Source organism: Sebastes umbrosus, chromosome 3, assembly GCF_015220745.1.
Source record: "Sebastes umbrosus isolate fSebUmb1 chromosome 3, fSebUmb1.pri, whole genome shotgun sequence".
In the NCBI taxonomy this organism is placed as follows: domain Eukaryota; kingdom Metazoa; phylum Chordata; class Actinopteri; order Perciformes; family Sebastidae; genus Sebastes; species Sebastes umbrosus.
The window spans coordinates 23,437,888-23,459,658 of record NC_051271.1 but is presented as its reverse complement, the minus strand read 5'-3'; the positions used below and the strand labels follow the sequence as shown (position 1 = coordinate 23,459,658).

The window sequence follows — 21,771 nt, the reverse complement described above, 5'->3', positions numbered from 1 at the left end:
TTATTTTCTTAAACCCCTTCAGCATCTCTAAGCCCCTCTGGCTGCTGGTGATAGCTTCATATTTAGACACACAGTTGTGGCATGTGATATGTGACTGTTACCTGAAAAGCTGCAACAGGATTGTGTCAGGATGATCTATGTCAGGGTCCTGGGAGACCTAACAGAACCAAGTCATGAGGAATACCTCAGGGGAGGAAGCACTCAAAAGCATTTTGTCTGCGTTACCATACAACTTTCATCGGGGGATTGAAGGGGATGCTGCATGCCAACAACACCATGTGCTCATGTGCATGTATCTGTGTGTTGGAGAGTAAAAGAAAGTGTGTGTGTGTGTGTGAGCAAAGCAGATGGAAAGTGAGAGCTACTGCTGGTTGTGATTGCACTGTGGTGCCTCATGCCCTCAGAGCAGGACGGTAAGCTGTATAAAGGCTGATGATGATTGTGCCGTTAATTTGGTAAAAGCTGTTAACAAAATGTCAGAGCAGCCAGTCAGTCCAAACTTTTACCAAGCATCCTGAACTGCACTTACAATTTCCTAAAATTAAAGAGAAATAATAATAAATAAATTCGCAGACAACACAATGATATATTTTTTTTTGATCTTCTAATCATATCACACACTTTTCATCATGATTCAGAATCCTTAAAAATGAAAAATTTTTCCAAGGTCAATAATGAGCGTTCATGCTCTACTTTTAAGCCAACAGGGACTAGAAATCGAGAAAGACCAAGGATGAAATCATAACGCCAAGAAAAGTCTGTCCGCTAAAGACTGTGAAAGCTCTGGAAAAAGCTTGTGAGTGAACCCTGAGTTTACAATTGTCTTGTCAAACTATTATTTCCCAGTCCAAGAGTAAACTTGTATTATTAATAATAGTTCTCTTTTGTCTCTCTTTTAACAGCAAGCAAACAGAAAAATGGTGCAATGTGCCATGAGTGAGAGTATTATTTTATCCAGGCTTCAGTAGAGAGAAAAAGCTCAGCTGGTGTTCTCCTTCATCTTCATCTCTTCTCTCTACAGAGTTTACAGTCCTCGTTTGCCCATTAACATTTATTTTAATATTGTCTTTTCTCTGTTTTTTTTGCCTTTCTTGTGCAAATTGCAGCATAACTGAACAATATAATTGTTACAAATATATGTCCATACAGGCACATATGTTAATTAATGTTAACAGGATTTGTGGAGTTGCTTAGCGACACAACACCACTTCCCCTGCGTATCGCTCCTTCCAGACCATCAGGAATAAAAAGTCTTTATGATGGTAGAAATGAGCCTGTCTCAAGGTCTGTTCCATACTTTACTGACTTATTTACATACTACGACTGCTTTACAGTGATATTTCCACAGAAATACTCTACACTCGCTCAGAAAATGATCTCCATCTCATAAGACTACGAATACTGGAAGAGTCAGCTGTGACGAAAACATTTCATACAAAACACTGACCAGCAGGTGTGGATTACCAATCAAATAAGCACCACCAGATGGGTTTACCGTTAGATCCTCGTTGTTATGAGCTGAAGGTCAACATGTTGGAGCTGCTGAACAAAGGGGCATTTTAACCTGTTGGTGGCACTAGATGGAAAGTCAGGAGATTACCATCATAAGTAGAAGTCAAATGACCAAATTCAAATGATAACATATTTTACTCATGTGCCATGCCTCAAGTATCAAGAATCCATTAAATAGGGCATTTTTTTCTCTTTTATTTCAGATAGCTAAATGGTCACTGGGACTTTTCCAGTTTCAAGCTCATGAAAGTCGTGTGTTTAAGTGCTATAAAAGCTATTTTTACATTCACACACAAATATGAAGGGGAGTAAACTGAAACAAAATATGTGCAGTGCGTAGATTGAGATCATAACAACCAGGTGAGTCTCAGGCTAAGTCTCCCTATAGGCCAAAAGACTAGGCTAGGCGCACGCTTGTTGACGCACCATCCTGAGCCACTTTACGCCATGGTACTAATTCCAGCTTCGCCGCATTTGAAAGAACACATCGTTTTCCACTTGGCAGCTCGACTTCCTCTCCTCACCTCTTGCTGTCGCTGTCTCTCGTGTATGTCGGTGAGAATGGATGAGGAGAGACCAGTTGTTGAGGTCGAGAAATATCCCGAACCATACAACCCACAATCCCATCATTATAAAGACAATGGCAAAAAGGATATTGCCTGGCGAGCCATACCTTTGGAGATTGGCTCTTCATGATGCGACGCTTCCTATTGGTGCGAGGGGCTGGGGCATTTGACACGCATCATATGTTTTCAGCTTAAGGGAGTCAAAGTCACTTTAAAAAGCACAAGAAGAAAGGTCAACCATAACTCTGCTATGGAAAGTAGCCTTTCAAAATCAGGTAATGGCAGGCAGCACAGAGTGACTTAAAGAGGGTTAAGAGCTGCCTTGATACAGGTCAATGGTATTAATTAGCATTCTGCTCCCTTTCAGGGTGTTAAAAAGACACAGCGATATGATTCTACATAGTTATGCATCTTCCTGAATAGCATAACTTCAGACTAACATGGAGCAGTTTAGGAATGTAAGCTTTATGCTAATAGTGGAGTGTGTGTAGACGGTAATAATAATAGAAACACTGTACTTCCTCCTTCGTTGGACACAAAAAGAGAAGTGCAAAGAAGCCAAAACTTTAAGCAGGATTTTGTTTGATTACTGTTGAGTTGTAATCTCTCTCCATCTCTCCCTCTTTCTCTAAAGGTACATAAATAAGACACAATTCCACGGTGCAGCATACTATTACTGAGCTATGGAAACAAGATGAATATTTGACCTTGACCTAAAATGAAGAAAGGATGTCTCAATTTGGACTTTGCAAAGGCACAGTCAGACTTTATTACAAAAACATGAAGGCCATTAAATGGAGGATTTGGCCACACATCCACCAGCCCCCGTGGTGTGTGTGTGTGTGTGTGTGTGTGTGTGTCTCCATGCATGTCAATGTCCAAAACAACACATTTATGCACACCATCCTAACTCTTTTTGCTCACACACACTGAGTGAGCAGAACCTGAGTGACCGTTTATGATAATGTGGGTGAACTAAATAATAGAAATGCACCCGAGCAGCATATCCCTGCAGTGCAGCCCCACTCATAGTTTACTCCAAACAGTGTCAACATTATGAGTCAACATGGGCTTCTTGTTATGGTAATGGGGGGGATACATGTCACAGTGGATATGCAGCATGCATGATTGGACAAACACAGGTCCAATAGAGGAGAGTTAGTCTTGTTTGTTGAGATGCTCGAACAGCAATGAGATGGTGACTCTAGAGATTTCCCCAAGGTTAGTGGAATCAGACACCAAAACAAATACAGCAACATAATGAGAATTAACCTTCTCTTAGTGTCTACACGGGTCTTTCAACCTGTTTCAACCTTGATACAGTTTGGCATTAATTTAATATGGAGGTATGGAATAATGGTTAAAATGTCTTTATATATACTGTTTAATATGTGGGATTTGGACTATGTATTCCTTGGCTGTATTTAAATATTTAATATTTGAATATTGTAGCAGACTGAGGTAGAGCTAATTTTACTCAATTTATATTCTGTCAGGTGACTAAATCTAATGTATAACAATTGCATTGTATTTTATAGGATCATTGTTTTTTCAATTCTAATCTGTGACGTAATTAGTAACTACAGCTGTCGGACAAATGTAGTGGAGTAAAAATACAATATATATACCTCTGAAATATAATAGAGACAAAGTATAAAGTAGCTTAAAACTCAAGTAAAGTACAAGTACCATAGAATTGTGCTGAAGCACAGCACTTGAAAAAATGTACCTAGTGACTTTACAACACTGAAAGAGAACTGGATACAGTGTCGGAGGCGGGCTCCCGTTCATTGCTATGAAAGTTGCTCAGTAGCGCCATAGAGGAGGCACAGTAGCGTTTCCTTTCACTCCGCCTCCATCTCATTCACATGAACGGAGGATGGGAAATAACTCTGGATTCGGCTATTAGTGCATTTTACAACTTTTAGGACCCAATGATTTAAATAAGGGTATTCAAGTGTTCGAACTGGGAAGTTAATTTACAGACGTCCCCAATAAGAGTCTGTCATTATGTCTATGGGAAAAAATCTTTTTGGGCCCAATGGGATGATGCGACGGATATGGAAGTTGTAATTCAACCGTTTGGCCACCACGAAAATTTGCTTCCATGCCCGGCACCCTTTCTGGGGACTTGGTTAAGGTTGAACAAATTACATCTTGAGCTGTTAGTGACGTCACACAAAGCAAAATGTAACAAAAGGATATAACTGGTAAAAGATTTGATGTTAATATCCAATACGGTTACTGAAAACCAGCCAAAATGGGCCACGAAGCTGGCTTGTAGAACATCCTACAACAGGTATATCATACATGTACATTTTAAAAAGAACATAAAAACACTCTGGTCTCATGTACATACGTACATGCTTGTCCTTCTGGTAAACATGGCTGTTACCTTATCTTCATATTTCCTCATGCTTCTTACAACTTTTCATATGCGATACCACATCTAACCCCGAAGTGAGAGGGGAGATGAAATATGAAAGGATCTGCAGATCTAAACTTCACAGAGATTAGATAAATCAAAAGCTACCAGATGAGTTTATCATGCAAACATCACTAGAAGAGAGTTTGCGTGTATATACAGTAGTTTGTCAAAATGTGATTCTGTTTCTCTGATTTTTAACTGATGAAATGTGTGAAATGTGTGATTTTATATGAACATAAAGCTAGAGTGTTCTACAGTATATATACCCCCTAACTAACAAGGTTAAGACGGAAAGAAAGAAGCAGCACATTGTTGTTCAATGCACCCTGCAAGAAATAAAAACATTTGAATATTTAAAGCCATTATATGCCTACAAATGGACACTGCATTGCATTATTGAGGATGATATTAAACAGCAAAGCAGACAGGATATTATGCTTGACCTCACCTTCTCTGGTGCACATATTGGAGCTGGAGCAAAAGGAAAGATTGCATAGCTCTCTGTTACATCGTCCCAGCAGGGCGCTTGAATGATGGCAAACAACAATTTAATCTCAGGGCAAAAATAGAGGATGGCATTAAAAAAAACAAAAAACAGAAACGTGAGAGACATTATTTTATACACCTGCTCTCTTCCTCCCTCCATTTCGTCCTCATTATCATCTTCTCATCACTTAGACAAGGACTTGGCATGAGCTGTGCCCCTAGCATGCCTCAGCACCACGTCGGGCCAGATTTATTAAATCGCTCTCCTCCATCTTTGGCTCCTAACGCATCTCATTTTCCCATCCCTTCGACCTATATATGTTATGTTGCAAAGAAAGCTATAGGAAGAACCTGATGAACGACTGACCCAGACTAATAGATCTTACCGTGTTTGAAATGGATGTTAGGTTAACAGCTCTATACTCTGCTTGGGCTTTATTGGAATTGAAATTAGTCATGACAGGTAATCAAGACAGCTTGTCAATGGAATATTTCACCTCACCACCCCCATTTTCCTCTCAGAGTTGTGTTTTCGATATCACGGTGCAGCATTGGCCGAGTTAGTTATTTTCATATTCTGCCCATGAGCCCTGATGCCTGGGGGATCTCACAGATTATGCAGAAGAACTGCGCAGAAAAGAAGCATTTTTAGTATTGAAAAAGGAAAAATGAGGAGGCCATATGTGCATTTATTTCATCCCACCAGAGTGCCTTTTCTCCCTCTTTTACATGCACATGTGGCGTTTGTGGTTGCATTACCATATATACTGCATGCTAAGCAACACTACAGTGTGCATGTAATGTGTACAGTAGGTGTGTGTGTACGGTTATCCTTGCGTGTGTTTGCGTGCATGCAAGGTGATTTCAGTGTAAACCCATTCCACCTGCATTAAATGCATTCTATTCGTTGATTCCTCAAACACACACGCACACGCACGCGCACACACACACAGACACACACACACACTTGCTTCCGAGAGTCCCCTCAATGTGCAAACTACAGATAAAACATTTCTCACCAGCCGTACACTAAAATGCCGTGGCCTTAAGTGTCCTTTAGTCGCCCCTAAGTGCTTCAGTACATATGTTCCTCTATTCACTGCTACATTGATAAAACGAAGAAGACGCCATAAATAAAGATGTTCATATGTTTAATAATTATCCTCCTTATTTCAGTTTTCCGGACTAAATATTCCTCCGCTTTAAATTGAGCAACTAATGACTACACAGTGAGAAATGGCGACATATGTGTGAGTGGCTATCACAGGGAAGGGGTGAAGAATCCCTCCACAGAGTATACAGTAATTAGCAAGACTGCTTTACATTTGGCACACAGGCAGAAATATGCACACAAAAATTATTTAATAATTGTCTGGCATTTTTGTGTCATGCTGTTTACAATATGGAGATCATTAATTTAGACTTTCCCTGAAGGGCTCCCCAACTAAATGCACATTGTTTTGTGACTTAGGAGGGCTGTAACAAATCCCAACTTTAACTCTAACCTCAACCAAAAAACAAATCGTACCACGTGGGGAAGTCCCCTTAATGTGATGGTGTGAAAATATTAAAGGATGACTTTGGTATTTTTCAAATTGGAGCCCTTATTTTCCCATGTTTTCGTGTCTAAGTGAGTAAGCGGGACAACGCTTTTTGAAATTGGTCCATTATTGAGGGAGAACGCTGCAGCCACTGAACGAGCTGTAATGTAATCCTTTGGGGCAACCTGGTACCGTTAGTTTACGTCCACTAAAAGTGCTTGTTTTTGCCACTGACAGGCTCAGATTGTTAATATAAGTGTTTAACAACATTATGGAAAGGACCTTAAAGAGAAATAAAACCGTTTTTGGTCTGTTTGTTATTGTGTGTCTCGCTTGGAGAAGTCTCGTTATGAAATCTTGCATCGCATCCACATTGCCGTAATCAGCTAAATATTCAGCCGTGACATTAAAAATCTTTTAGATAGCATTAAGCTACGCTTTTGGTACTCCAACACAACAAACTCTGACAACACCGGTGTCCCGTGGCACTCCTCTCTCCACTCTCACTCACGTTTCCACCGATGTCTCTTCCAGCAACAAGTCACATGACACAATGACAACCAGGAAGGGACAGGTTTCATCTCTCTGTAGAGTTTGTCCCATAATGTTGTCAAACACTTATATTAACAATCTGAGCCTGTTAGTGGCAAAAACAAGCACTTTTAGTGGACGTAAACTGATGGTACCAGGTTGCCCCAAATGATTACATTACAGCTTGTTTAGCGGCTGGCAGCTGCAGCGTTCTTCCTCAATACTGGACCAATTTAAAAAATTGTTGTCCCCATTAGTCACTGAGACACAAAAACATGAGAAAATAGGGTCCAGATTGAAAAATACCAAAGTTACCCTTAAATGTCCCCAGAACAAGACGAATACAAGTACGCACAAATCCATACACACACCCGCACATATTTTTTCTTCAGTATTACTGTATCAGATCTGATCTTTTGGCTTTTAGGCCCAGATAAAAATCAGTCACAGGGGATACAGTGTAAGGGAGAGTTGGCTCTCTCTGGGTAAGTGTGAGAATTGGGACAGGGTGATAGTGAAGTGGTAAAATGGTATTATCATGATAGCAGGCTAAACTGTTAACTGGTGGGACAGCAAAGAGAGGCTCTATCCAATGGGAATGGATGAATAAGCCATGAAGCCAGAGCAGCAGAGGCACTGGTCTGAGATAATGCAGCCTCGCTATGGTAAATCTCTGATGCACACACATGTGCACGGCTGTACGCACGCACACTAACACAAGCATACAAATTCATATCAAAATCAAATCTCAAACTGTGCTGTAGAACTGGGTCATAGAGTGCCTCTCCTTCTGAGCGTATAAAGTTTTAGAGATAACAAGAAGAGCAAAAAGGGACTACAGCGTGAGAGACAGAGAGGGCAAGAGAACGAACGCGAAGCTTTCAGCAGGGCTGAAATAGCAATATGAAAACTTTATATTCTTTATGTGGCCCTGTATACACTCCTGTACATTGTATATGCACATTTTCACATTACCCATTGTCCCATTTAGACAACGCTATTGTCTTCTGTGGTGGGGTGAAAGAGACTCACCTCCCTTTTTGGAGATAATCTTTCCTCCCATGTGTATACATAACATGCATTATTGAGAGACCTCTGCAGCGCTGACATCCTTCCAGCTCCTGTAGCACAGCGGTTGTGTTGCTCGTCCCGAGTCCCCATTTTAACCATGCTAGATTTAGAAATGTGCGTGCCTGCAAAGCAAGCCAAACTCTCTATACCGGAGGTAGAAGCAGGTACAACACTTCTTGAGTTATTCAGTATGAAAAGTCTACACAGCTTGCCGAGAGGCAGGATGAAAACTTGCAAATGTGTGCAAATTAATTTCTTGCTTGAGTTTGAAATGACGTGCGACAAAATCATGAACAAATGACAATTCATGAATAAACCAAAGATAAACAGAAAACCATTTAAATCAATTTGCTACATTGCTATCAATGGCTATAATACTTACATACAACCCCTAAGACCATTAGTCAGCATGATGCTACAGTAAATACTACAGATTATGTACCGTATGCTTGCAACCTGCAGACAATTAAGAACCCAATTATGATTGTGATTAGTTATCGCATTGTAAATAAACACTTGTGACTTAGTCTGGCTATGTGATGCATCACTCAGCCAAGATGTGGGAGCACTTCTGAGGAACGGTAGCTCCTTCACTCTGAGTGAGTAATGGCCACAAGGGAATCAGGCAAGGAGTCCAAGTCCATATAACACACAACCAGAGACTGATTTACTACGAGCTCCGTGCAGGTGCCAGGGCAAAGGCAGCTTGCTGCAGAATGTGACGGCATGTTTGGTGTGGAAGAGGATTAACTGTGATTACAGATATACAGACTATGTATTTCATTATTAAAACAATACAGGACTATGGTTAAAACTGCACTAATCATTTTCAAAAAAATTAATCCTAGGTAAAATGATTATGTGTGATGTGAAAAGGGGTTGCTTGTAGTGACAACCTCACAGATATTATCAGTTCCTCTCAGCTCTTCGGAGCGTTTTAGCATCTTTCAGCTCCTCGTTTTGATTTTTGCATCTTTACTGTGTCTGTTTATTATCACCGCTTTCATCAACCTTGTTTTCAGCTAAACCAGGCAGCTGTTTTTAGCGAAAAATATTTTGATAGATCCACTATGTTATCCTACATGCCCAGAGCCACATAGCAGAAAGAGGTTAGCGACTAGCTGGTGAAGAAAGTGGAACATTTAGCAGCTAAAGAGCCAGATATTTCTCACAGGAGCCCAAAACAGAGCAAAAAGGAGTGTAAATATTGGACTCTCATCAGGTGGAGAGAATCACAACTATTCTGCTAACATTGTTGGCCTAAGTGTATATGGGGATCATGTGTCAATAATGTGCTTAAAGGAACAGTGTGTAACAATTTGGGGGATCTATTAGCAGAAATGGAATATAATATTAATAACTATGTTTTCCTTAGTGTTTAATCACCTGAAACTAAGAATTGTTGTGTTTTCGTTAGCTTAGAATGAGTTCTTCATATCTACATAAGGAGCGGGTCCTCTTCACGGAGACGGCCATGTTTCTACAGTAGCCCAAAACGGACAAACCAAACACTGGCTCTAGCGAGAGCCTTTCACGTTTTTACGTTACCTGATGGCCACCGGAGTACCGCCAAGCCAAGTCAATTTATTTTGTATAGCCTAAAATCACAAATCACAAATTTGCCACAGGGGGCTTTACAATCTGTACAGGATACGACACCCTCTCTCCTTTACAGTACGACCCTCTCATCAGATGAGGAAAAACTTAACCCAACAAACCCTTTTAACAGGGAAAAAAATGGAAGAAACCTCAGGAAGAGCAACAGAGGAGGCATCCCCCTACCAGTATGGACATGCGATGGATGTCGTGTGTACAGAGTAACAACATAATGAAAATACAACATAGACAATCCATATGACAAAACAATTTTCACGTTACAACCAAGTTGCAACAAGCACGCTGCTGTGAGGTGGTTTTATCTGAGTTCTCAGACACTGTAAAACTTGACCGCAGATGACACAGTGACCTTGCTGCTAAATTTGATTTGATTTCATTTTTGAGTATTTTTCTTCCCTTCAGACTTTTAATCTAAATCAGCACACAGCTTCCAATTTTCAATTTAGTTTAAATTGATTCCCATCTTTACTCACAAATTCAGAGAGTGCAGCCTTTAAATAAGACATTCAACCGTATGTCGTTTTGGGGATTTTGCAGGTGGATTACAGAATTATCATCAGGCAATCTTGAGCTAACTTTGTGTGCTGAGCAAACATATCATCAATAATTCCCTTTAAATCAGTTTTCAGCTCTTTGATTAATAAATGGTCCAGACTTCAAAGAAACAACTCAATTCTCCAGCTAGGCTAGTTAGTGTGCGTGTTGTCTATAGCCATGTGTGTATTTGTGCTGCTTTTGTTTGTGTGCTGGTGAGTGTGAGCACCTTGGTGCTCTTTGTGGTTGTTTGAGAGCTGCAGGGAGATTTTCTCATCATCGTTTCAATGGCTTATGGTGCCTATAAGAGACAAATCTTCACGAGGGCTGAGTCCATAAATCCAACACTCCCACTCATTCAACGTGACACAGTCAAGAACCTTCAAAAAAAGTGACCCAAATCAAAAGAGTCGTGCCTTCCAGGAAACAAAAACAATCCGTGACTAACATCCGAACCAGCTATACATGAAAGTGAGCGTGAGACCTGAGAGAGGAGCTGAAATGCAGAAAGAATTCATGGGAATAAGGAATGAGCTTCGAGGTTGACTGCCCTGTAGCAGAGTGAACTTTACTGAAGGGTCAAAGCAAAAGTAAAAGTCACATACACACACTGGCGGTGGTCAAATACCTATTTCCTCTCTACATATGCACAGCACCAACGTAAATCTAGAGCTTAGGAAGGGAAGTTGGTTAAAGTCATATTGGTTTTGAGATTCACTGAAGGGAATCAATCTTTGCCTCGAGGAGATAAACGCGGTCCCTCTTTCCCTCTGCTGAGCGAAGTAAACTCAAATTAACTGACTTTCTGCAACAACTAATGGGTTGGGGATTAAAACATTGTACTAAAAATGAAGCATCTGTTCCTTAAAGGACAGAATGAATTGCATTTCTGTTCATGTCAGTGCTGCAGCTTCCGAGCTGCTTGGCCAGCAGAACTAATATGAACTGTGAATCACAGGCTCGTCCACAGGTCAAACAGCCCCGAATGAATCATACGTGCTCATGAAAAGCTGCTCATCGTTGAAATGTTTTCTCACTGGATGAACCAACAAGCAAACATAGCATATCAAATCAACGACGGTTTCCTCTGTGTGTCTGTACGCGTTATGCATGCATCACCGGCTGCGCAGTGTAACACGTCAGGACCACACCAGTAGCAGCAGCTCTTCAGGCCATAATAACTTTGTGTGTGTATGTTTGTGTAGAGAAAATTATAAACAATGTACCTGTCGTTATTTAGTACAGTACCGGTTTTAAGCTATCAAGCTTGAATAACCTTTTGTCATTAAACAGCATCAGATCATTGTACTACAGAGTAATGTAATGTGCTTTTATTATGTTCTCATTTTACTTAAAAACTGATTGTTTACACAGTGAGTGACTTTCCTAATATTCTGTGATGATTTTTAATAACCCATAAAACAGCCCTCAAAACAGAGGAACACCTACTTGCAACCGCTTCTCACTAGGTGCCTCAAGATTTTTTATTCCTTGTTTTAGTTGAATAATTCAAAGGCCTGAAGAGGTCAAATTAACCATTTATTAAGAAGGAAAAAAGCAAAAGATTGAAGCAAACTGAAAAAAATCAATATGATTTGTGTGGCAGAAATACTTTCCTACCTTCTTAATAATTCAGCAACCTTTGATTTATCTTGAGATCCCTTTTGGGAGTCCTGAACCACATGTTGGGAATCACTGAAATGATGTTGCTGAACATGTAGCCTGTATAATGTGTAGCTGGAGCAGCCCTGTCTCCTAAATTACGTTCCCATACAACTATTCTGCATTCTCAATTATGTTTGGAAGGAAACATATTTTGTCACAGATTACGTTTGTCTTTGACGTATCACAAATATATTTCTAACAGAACATTTCCACCAGATCCAGGTGATGGAGGGCGTCTCAACGCAGTCTCAATCAGTCGCCCAGTGCATGGTGGGAGTGTTGCTGCGACTTGGAGAGGGTCTGTATCTGCATCCAGCGCAACGCGTCTGGCTCACAAAACTTGGACCAGGCTGCCAAACTAGGCGCTGTAGTTCTAAAATTAAGGGAGATCCGCAGTGGCATAGCATAATTTTCTCTCCTAAAAGGTTTTCAGTAATAGATTTTGATGGATTGTTTAGACGAAAAAACTGTGAAACAGCATGTTTGAAACAGCGTGCATGAAACAGCAAGCAGAATACACAAAACCAGGAACCAATCAAGTGCATTCTGTAACAGGGTACGTCACCGCTTGAGGGGCCAGTTGAGTGTAGCAACACGTCCCCTTGTTTCTTGGAATAATAACGTTATTGAAAGTTATGTGGTATAATAGCAAGTATAACAAGTGAGAAAGTCCACTACTGGCGGGTGGGAGGGGAGGTGGATGGGTCCAACAAAAACAGGACCACACTAAACCTAACTAAGTAGTGTCGTTGCATTTTTGGTTTTGCTTTGTTTCAATTTACAACTTTAACTTGTTCAAAACTGTTCAAAACTGTTCAAAAACTGTTTAAAACTGCAACCGTAAGAACATGAATTTCCCTCAAAAAATAATTGAGAATGTAGTTTAGTTGTATGGGAACGTAATTTTGTAGGAAGACAGGGTTGTGTTTGGAGAGAGCTACAGTCACAGTGACAGCAACCTCTGGATACAGAAGCAAACTGTTGACATTTTCTAAATCTGATTTTGTTTTCCCCGTTATTAAAAAGCGTTGTGGCAGCATTGTAAGTATCATGGGAGGACTTCATGTTATCCTCAGGAACAAATAATACACTACCGAACAACAAAACGAGCCACAAACACAACAATGCAGTGTGACTACAGGGGGAGTGAAATGACAAGTCTCTGCAGTGCAACACCAACACCAACACCTGCATCAAAGTGTGCATGCAAACACACAAATGTGCCAACACACAGGGATTGAGGGGGGGGGGGGGGGCTGTAATTTCTATCCTCACTGCAGCTCATACAGTCAATCGTGCAAGATACAATTATACCTCGTGACATGGGATCACCTACAGGAAATGAAAAGCATAACAAAAGAGAGTAGAAAAAAGAGAGGACTGCCAAAGGGGAATATTTTCAGACACAAATATGAGCGTGAAGGAAGAAGGACATTCAGTTTGGTAATACAAACAGGAGAGACAGAGACATTTTATCTCTGCACTCTGTCTAGGACAATGTACTAGATGATGAAATATATGTGAGAATGCAGGGATGTTGAGTAACACTTTTTTTGAGAAATAATGAATCAGCGAAGAGGCCAATGAAGAGCAGCAGTAGTGATAGTGATAAGTGGCAGCAAGCAGTTAGCCGGAGCATTAGCTTTAAGAGTAACCAAAGTAAAAGCAGTGTTTCACTGCCCTCAATCACCTCTGACCATAACCGACATTAATGATGGGTGTGGATAGAAGTGTGATGTGTTGCACCAGTAAACACACCCAACAGTGACATCACAGAGTCCTGGAGTGCACACATCACTGCAGCAAGTTGAAATGTTAAACAACTGGAGCTCAGCATGAACAAGATTTTCAGGAGGTGTTAAGTTACTCTTAAAACTCAATGACTCAATAATGGTGAAGGGGTTGGTGATGTGCTTCCAATGCAGTGGCAGCCGTGGCCGTAGTCAGCTATAGTACAGTATGAGGTCACCGAGGTCCCAAACTCTGTAATTATTTCCCAAAAAAGGTCACTGTGTCTCTGCATCTGAATGACGTGTAACTTGAAACGGACAGCTTTGAATAAGACAGCTATCTATGCGGGAGAAACTGGTGCTGAAGATGTGCCAGGTGAGATGACTGGAGGAGACCGAGTGAGTGTGGCAGTCACTGCTGTGTCTCCAGTGTGCTCTGTGCGCCTGACATCACAGCTGTCTTCACTGCAGTGATTTTACACACAAAAACTATATGAAAACTAAAATTGTACTTGATACAGTATACGCACGGTGTTTGGAAGATATTATTTAAAACTACTGACGCTCTGTTCTGCAATTCTTTCATGCTATTGATGTCATCTTGCCAGGTTGGGCGATTGGACAAATATATTGTCTATCCGCGATTGGCTAACTGCATCGCCGGTTGTTTTTTTGGGGCGATGTTTGTCATTTTATTTTGCAATTTCAATGGTCTGCCTCCAAAGATCGAGAGCCGTTCAGATAGCGAGGAAAACAATGTTTAGAGCTGGCAAATCTTCACATCTAACTCTCTGAAATAAGGGTTTATTTTGACCAAACCAGAGTTGATGATTGTTGGATAGATTAACCAAGACGGTTTTGGTGAGTTTTATTTTGTTTCTGTCGCATTTGAATGAAGTGTGTGTTATGATGCTCTGCTGCTAGGACCGCTGAAACTAAGGCAGCGGGCAAATATATTGGCAATCGCCGGTTGTTGGGCTGACGATGGCCGGTTGGAAAATATAAATATATTGCCCAACCCTATTATCTTGGATTTCTACAACCGATGATGATAATTTCATCCAGTTAACGTGGTTGAGGTGAAAAGGACTCAGTATCTTAATGCTTAATATCGAGCAACGACCAGCCAGACTTTCATGAATCCTGCCACCTGCCACATCCTGGCATTTCAACAGCTGCAGTCCACAACTGACCACAAGTGTCACCTGATCTGGGTGACACAAATGACTTCACATTCCTGCCTAAACTTATGCTATTACCTCTATTTACAGTGAAATGCACACAAAGAACGCAGTCAGTTTACACACAACAGGCTGGAGCCGTTTCCTCTCTCTCTAAAGTGGCGCCAAATGTCGAAACAATCATCAAAAAAACATTTTCAACCACTGCATGAATTGCACTTGGCATCGTTTCGACAGTCAATCCTCTCAACAAAAACCACTGTGTGTTAAATAACTAAGCCTACCAGCAGCGTACCATTTCATGCTTGTCAATCATACTTATTAACCATCATGTCAAGCGCTTCATAAGAAGCACACACCATTAATCATGTGCAGGGGGCACAGCTTATCGGTTGTTTGTGACTAGTCAATGCGTCCTCCAAAAGGCAAAAAGACAATCTTCTTTGTGGCAAAATGACTGATAATATCCCTCGGACTTTAAGTAAAGTAGTGCTCTAAGTTATACATCAACTTTCTAAAAAATAAAGCTCCAAGTTTCCCTTCTTTTTTACATCATACTTTAGCGTGAATGACTTTATACAGCATGCGTACATGCAGACCAAACATTTAAAAATGTTTTTATTCTGGATTTTTGACTCCATGCGAATCACAAAACATAAAATGTCCCTGAAAAAGGAAATGTTTTTGGCCCACCTTTCAAACAAGACACATGTATTCCTTTTCATTCCATTCATTTCACTTCCTCTCAGCAATCGCACTTATTCCCACCCCTATTTACCACAGAAACACATCAGAGTACTGTATTCCCACACGCTAACACAACATCTCTGATACAAACAACCCTGGCAGCTACTGCAGCATTCCTGAAGCTGCTGCTGCAACATCTGTGAGCAGGTTTCTTTTCCCCAACTCATCTCAGTTTGATGCTTAAGTTGGTCTGTCAGCTATTGTGTGAAGAAGCATAATCTTTGGACTCTCAAGTCTGCATTTCATGTAGCCTGGAGGAACACAGGGAGCGATGAACAGAGTATGACAGAAACATGCACTTACCTGAGATTCAAGGTCAGTCGTTCATCTTTAGCCCTCAGCAGATCGCCGACTGAAAACGTGGCACTGCCCAGGAAGCTGCTCTGTAGAACCAGACAGAGAGGAAAGAAAAATTTCTGGTTAACACGAGGCAAAGTATTTCAGCAGCAAGTAAACAGTCAAAACAATAAAAAGAAACTACTGAATAACTGTTTTCTTCTTTTGACGGTATCATAGAGGTGTTAGAATTTTTTTTTAGCCCTGTGATCAAAAATAGCAAAAATGTGAGCTCTTCTTAACATGAGGCACGGGAACATACAATCTAAATCCTTTCCTGCCTCTTGTTCACCCTCTTTCTCCCCTTTCTCACTGCTCTGACAACATGTGTTTGCTGCAGGCGTGATGTGAACAGGGGGTGTCAGCGCACGAGAACTGGGTCACGGAGAGAGAGGTAGGGGACGAGCCCATCAATAACGAAGAGAGATGATCTACATTCGTAGAAAACACACACACACACACACACGCACTCATACCCAGATATATGCACATCCACACACACACACACACACACAGAAAAGTCCTGCACCTGCAAGTAACACCATTAACATGTTGGCTTATGCTGCAGGAGAGGAGGGCTAAGACCGTGCCAAGGACACAGGCTGCTCCGAACAAAGCTAAAACACAGAGTAGGTAATTAACAACAGGTACAAGAGGTAATCCCACATATTCCATCATACAGAGGGAAAACCATCTTAATTAAAGTATCCGCAGACTGTTCACACTTTTCTCTGAGATGCCACAGTATCATTTATAACCCTGTCATTCACCAAATTAAGAGCTTTTAAGCTTTTACAATAGTGCCAGTGATGGTTCTGCAAACATCGAAGTGACAATATATTAAAAAAAGCAGTACCTTGCCTCTGAAGATGAAAAAAGGATTGTGTCTGTTGTTGAAATGAATGCAAGAATTTCAGGTATTGTAAGAAAACACCAGAAAGCTTCCACACACTCTATATATGTTTACTCTCCACACACAAAACAGAGCGCAAGTTCAACATACCAGATCAGTATTGGCCCTCGATAGCCATAAATAGGCCCGCAAGTTACAATAATTTTTCATTATTGATTCATCTGCAGACCATTTTCTCACTTCACCGATCCAAAATTTAGTCTATAAAATGTCTGAAAATACCAAAATGCCCATTATAACGTCCCAGAACTCAACATAGTGTCTTAAAATTCCTTCTTTAGTCCAAACCCAAAGCTTACTGTTATTCATCCATCTGTAACCGCTTTCCCTATTCAAGGTTGCGGGGGGGGCCAGACTGTCACAGGGCTGACACATAGAGACAGCTCACACTCACATTCACGCCTACGGGTCGTTTTAGAGTCAACAATTAACCTAACCTGCATGTCTTTGGACTGTGGGAAGGAGCCGAGAACCCAGAGAAAACCCACGCTAACACGGGGAGAACATGCAAACTCCACACAGAGAAGGGCCCTAAGCCGGGTTTGCCCCTGTGACCCTCTTGCTGTGAGGTGGCAGTGCTAAACACTGCCCCACCGCGCAGCACAGTTATGCATAGAACCAAAAAAAAGGTGCAAATGAGAATGAGAATGATTGCCACATTTGCTTAAAAAACAAAGGAGACAAACAACAGGGGTAGAAATATGGCAATTAGCGAAGGAAATGTCCAAATGTGATAGAACCACGGAGTCTCAATTTAGGATATTGCTTTGTTTACAGATCAGCCCTGTGGCTTAGGCACAGGATGAATCCAAGTCTGACAGAAGTGTGCTCACAGTGGAGGTGGGACTGTATGTGGTCAAGTATCCATATTGAGGAGTACTGGGGTAATATTGTTGGTAAACTTAACCTGGTTTTTAATAAGATAAGATAAGATATTCCTTAATTAGTCCCACAGTGGGGAATGTCCACCTTGACATTGAACCTCAGGTGTTGCTTCTCGGTTTTCACACCCCTCGTATTAAAGGCTTCCATCAAAGAAAGCTGTTCAGTATTCTTACATTTGCTGGCTGGAAAAATATATTGCTAAAATGGATGGATAATACACCACCAACAATTGTGGGGTGGCATAAACTGATATTTGAGCTACTACCAATGAAATATCTAACATACAGATTTAAATGTAAAATTGGTGATTTATTTAAGACATCCTTCTTTCTATATGCTGGTAAAAGGCTTAAAATATTGTACTAAAGGGTTTGATAGATTGCAGTATTGAAAATAGGCAAAGTGACATTTTTGGGTCAAAAGGGGAGAGATTTATTTTTTGACTTTTATTCATTGTGTTTTGTTTCCAGATTTGCATCACTGTTGACTGTAATCAACTGTCATGGACTGAGCGCCTCCTTATCCTTGTACATACATAGTTGCTATGACATTTTCATATTAATGTCATTGTGTACAATCATCTCTTTGAGTATATTATATGCTATGTATACTATATGTCAGGGATTTAAGGCTGGTGTTTGTGGCCACTGTGTGTTGGTGTATTGTTGGTTTTGTCTGTGTTTGTTTTTAAAATTATAATAAAAATACTGTTTAAAAAAAATGGAGACGATTACTCTTATCAAAATAGTTCACTTTCGACTTATCAATTAATCGACTTACGATTAATCAACTTATTGTTTCAGCTCTATGACAAGACAAATCCACATAAATACAGTTTCTCCATCAGTATCATTATAAAATTCAGTGACTCTGTTCTCAGTTTTATTTATTCAGTCATAGAAGGCCACCAACTCATTTTATAGCATTACAGCAGTCCTTGACCTCATATCACCTTTCATAAAAATGGCTCTAATGAGTTCTAATGAGAGCACTGGTGTTGGATCAGGATCAATATCATCAGATACTCCAAGTTTAGGTAACAGAAGAGAAAAAGGTAGATAGGTACTGGGGATCAGGGCTCTAAACCAGTGGCGTCTCGTCATCCCGGGGACAATATAAAAGGTTCCTGATGATGCCACATTATGAAGAACAGAGCCGTGTTGAAATCAGCAGGAGGAGAGCTAGTTAACCTTAGCTGTTAGCAGCCGGTGGGCAGCACAGTCCTGCTTGGCTAAATAACGGAGCTATTAGCCTTAACGGATGTTGCATTGAGTTACATTATGATTATGAAGCTCTATTCAGTAAAAATGTATTGGGCGAAGGTAAATTATAATGTTATCATGGTGTGTTCAAATGTAATCTTGTAAAATAAAGTTTTTGGTGAGAAACCTGAGGCGGATCATCAGAGATTAATAATAATAATAATTTGCAAAACCCAGTAAGCAAACAGTAATAAAGGAGCATATGTGGAAGTACATGGGATTTATTTTGTTTTGTATTTGTTTTTTTACCATGGTATCAGATTGGGTATCAAGAATTGTGGAATTTAACTGGCATTGGTATCAACTACAACATTTCTGTTATCGTGACATCCCTATAGGACACATAACAGTGTCATAGAACGAGGGTCATATGGCAACTGTGGTAAAGAGGGCATAACTGATGAGAGATAGTACACCGAAATACAGCAAAGCTCAAAGCTCACATGACTGTTGCATCACCTATTATAAAGTCGTCACAGACATGACTCACTGATTTTTACATTTATGAGATTAGATCTTGTTTCTGGGTGAAAATATTATGCACTGCTGTTTTGAGTTAGTTATCCTAACATGCTCTTTTTCGTCACCTTTATTCTATTGTATGCTTCACCTTCACCTCTAATCTTAGTTCCTCCCTCTTCCTACCACTTTACTGCTCTTTCTCTCCCTTTTTTTGGTCTCCCTACAGTCTCCTGTATCAGATTTAAAAAAAGGGCATCCTGTCTACTGACCTTTTCTCTCAATCATTTCCTCCCTGAGCATTTTCCTGCTACCCCGTATGAATCTCCCATATGCTTTAAGCAAAATACTGCCCCAAACACATTCTCCTGGCCCGGCCCACTCACAGAGACTCACACGCATTCGTTGATACAGAAAAAGACCAAAACACAAGGCCAGTCAACAGTGCTATGACAAAAAAACTAGGACTGTCAATCCATTAAAATATTATTATATATTAATAATATCACGATTAATCACATAATTGTTCATAGTTAATTGTGATTAATTGCAAATTAAATTGTAAATTTGTTATCTGTTCAAAATGTACCTTAAAAGGAGAATGGTCAAGTATTTAATACTGTTATCAACATGGGGGTGGACAAATATGCTGCTTTAAGCAAATGTATGTATATATTTATTATTGGAAATCAATTAACAACACAAAATAATGACAAATATTGTGCAGAAACCCTCACAGGTACTGCATTTAGCATAAAAAAATATGATCAAATCATAACATGGTGAACTGCAACGCAACAGGTAACAACAGCTGTCAGTGTGTCAGTGTGCTGACTTGACTATGACTTGCCCCAAACTGCATGTGATTATCATAAAGTGGACATGTCTGTAAAGGGGAGACTTGTGGGTACCCATAGAACCCATTTTCATTCACATATCTTGAGGTCAGAGGTCAAGGGACACCTTTGAAAATGGCGATGCCAGTTTTTCCTCGCCAAAATTTAGCGTAAGTTTGGAGCATTATTTAACCTCCTTCACAACAAGCTTGTATGACATGATTAAAGTGATAAAACTGAGCCTGCTACAACCGAAAAATCGCAAGTCGCGTGAAAAAAATGAGTGTTATTAAAACAAATTTGCGTAGACGTGTTATTATCGCATTAACTTTGACAGACCTAAAAAAAACAACAACAATACATAATATTAAAACACAGACAAAGGTTTAAAAAGCAGCTCTAGACACAAATCCCTAAGCATCATACTCAGTTACAGGTTTATGCAGCATAGTGCCCTTCTTATTGAATTAAACAGAGCTAGGATCCCCAGTAGGCATCACTTGATATTATGCATAACGTCACATCCTTCAGCACCGACGTATCGTAGCCAGTCCTAGCTTGCCCTGATAACCCAGAGCACAAAAGGCCATTACACACCGTGGAGGATCATTATATCCCTATGTAGCCATTACTCGCAAGCCGGCACAGAACGTCTGGTAAATGGTCTTAGAAATCCATTCCTTAGCATCTTTTTATGGCCCCTCACGATGAAGGCTTTAAAAGTAATGAAGCTCTGGAGACCATCCTCTTATGCAAGATCAAAGTGGCTGTACCACAGAAAATGAGAGAAAGATGGGGGCAAGAGGAGGAGTGGAGTGAGAAAAGAAGACAAATGATGCTCTTCCAGGATCATGGAGGATTGATTATGATGGTCTCGCTCTGTTCCCCTCTCACATGCTCTGGCTCTCTCGCTTTTTCTATCCATCTTTTGCTCATTCCCTCGACCGGTTCTCTTGGCCATGCCGGTCGCGGGCTACAAGAGAAACTTTTGATCTATGATCTCCTTCACGAGTTTTCAACAAAAAAAAAAAAGGAGACAGCGGGACATTTTACACGAGATAAATACACGTACCTAACCAAACACAAAAGTGCTCTCGAGACCACATGAGCACACATGAAAGATCAATCGTAGACGAAAAAAAATGAAAGACACTTGTGCAGGAACACGCAGAGCTGACATATTGTGCGTCTACAGGCTGGTCTGTGCACCTGTGAAGGCCACGCTGTCTGTCCATCACTTGGCGGAGGTAAACGGTCCAACTCAAGCTGGAGATCTATTGATTTTGTTCACGCCCTGGGTGACAGAGTGACACACTCGCACACGCACACGCACACACACACACACACACACACACACACACACACTAACTCTCCCTCAATCATCCCCTCTCTCCCTATCTGTCCCTCACTCTCGCAGACGGCAGAGAATACCTGGAGGAGAGGACATTCATTCACATGCTATACGCCAACA

The 21,771-nt window shown here is 40.6% G+C and overlaps 1 protein-coding gene across 10 annotated transcripts in view; it reads right to left on the bottom strand.

The window, feature by feature from the left end:
• The window catches only part of inpp4b (inositol polyphosphate-4-phosphatase type II B), a 288,579-nt gene that overhangs the window by 89,535 nt on the left and 177,273 nt on the right, over window positions 1-21,771 (bottom strand). For all 10 annotated transcript variants that reach the window (XM_037764035.1, XM_037764032.1, XM_037764033.1 and 7 more), the window contains one exon: window positions 15,913-15,992. In XM_037764035.1, the coding sequence (XP_037619963.1) occupies window positions 15,913-15,992 (80 nt within the window). The remainder of the gene's footprint in view (window positions 1-15,912; window positions 15,993-21,771) is intronic.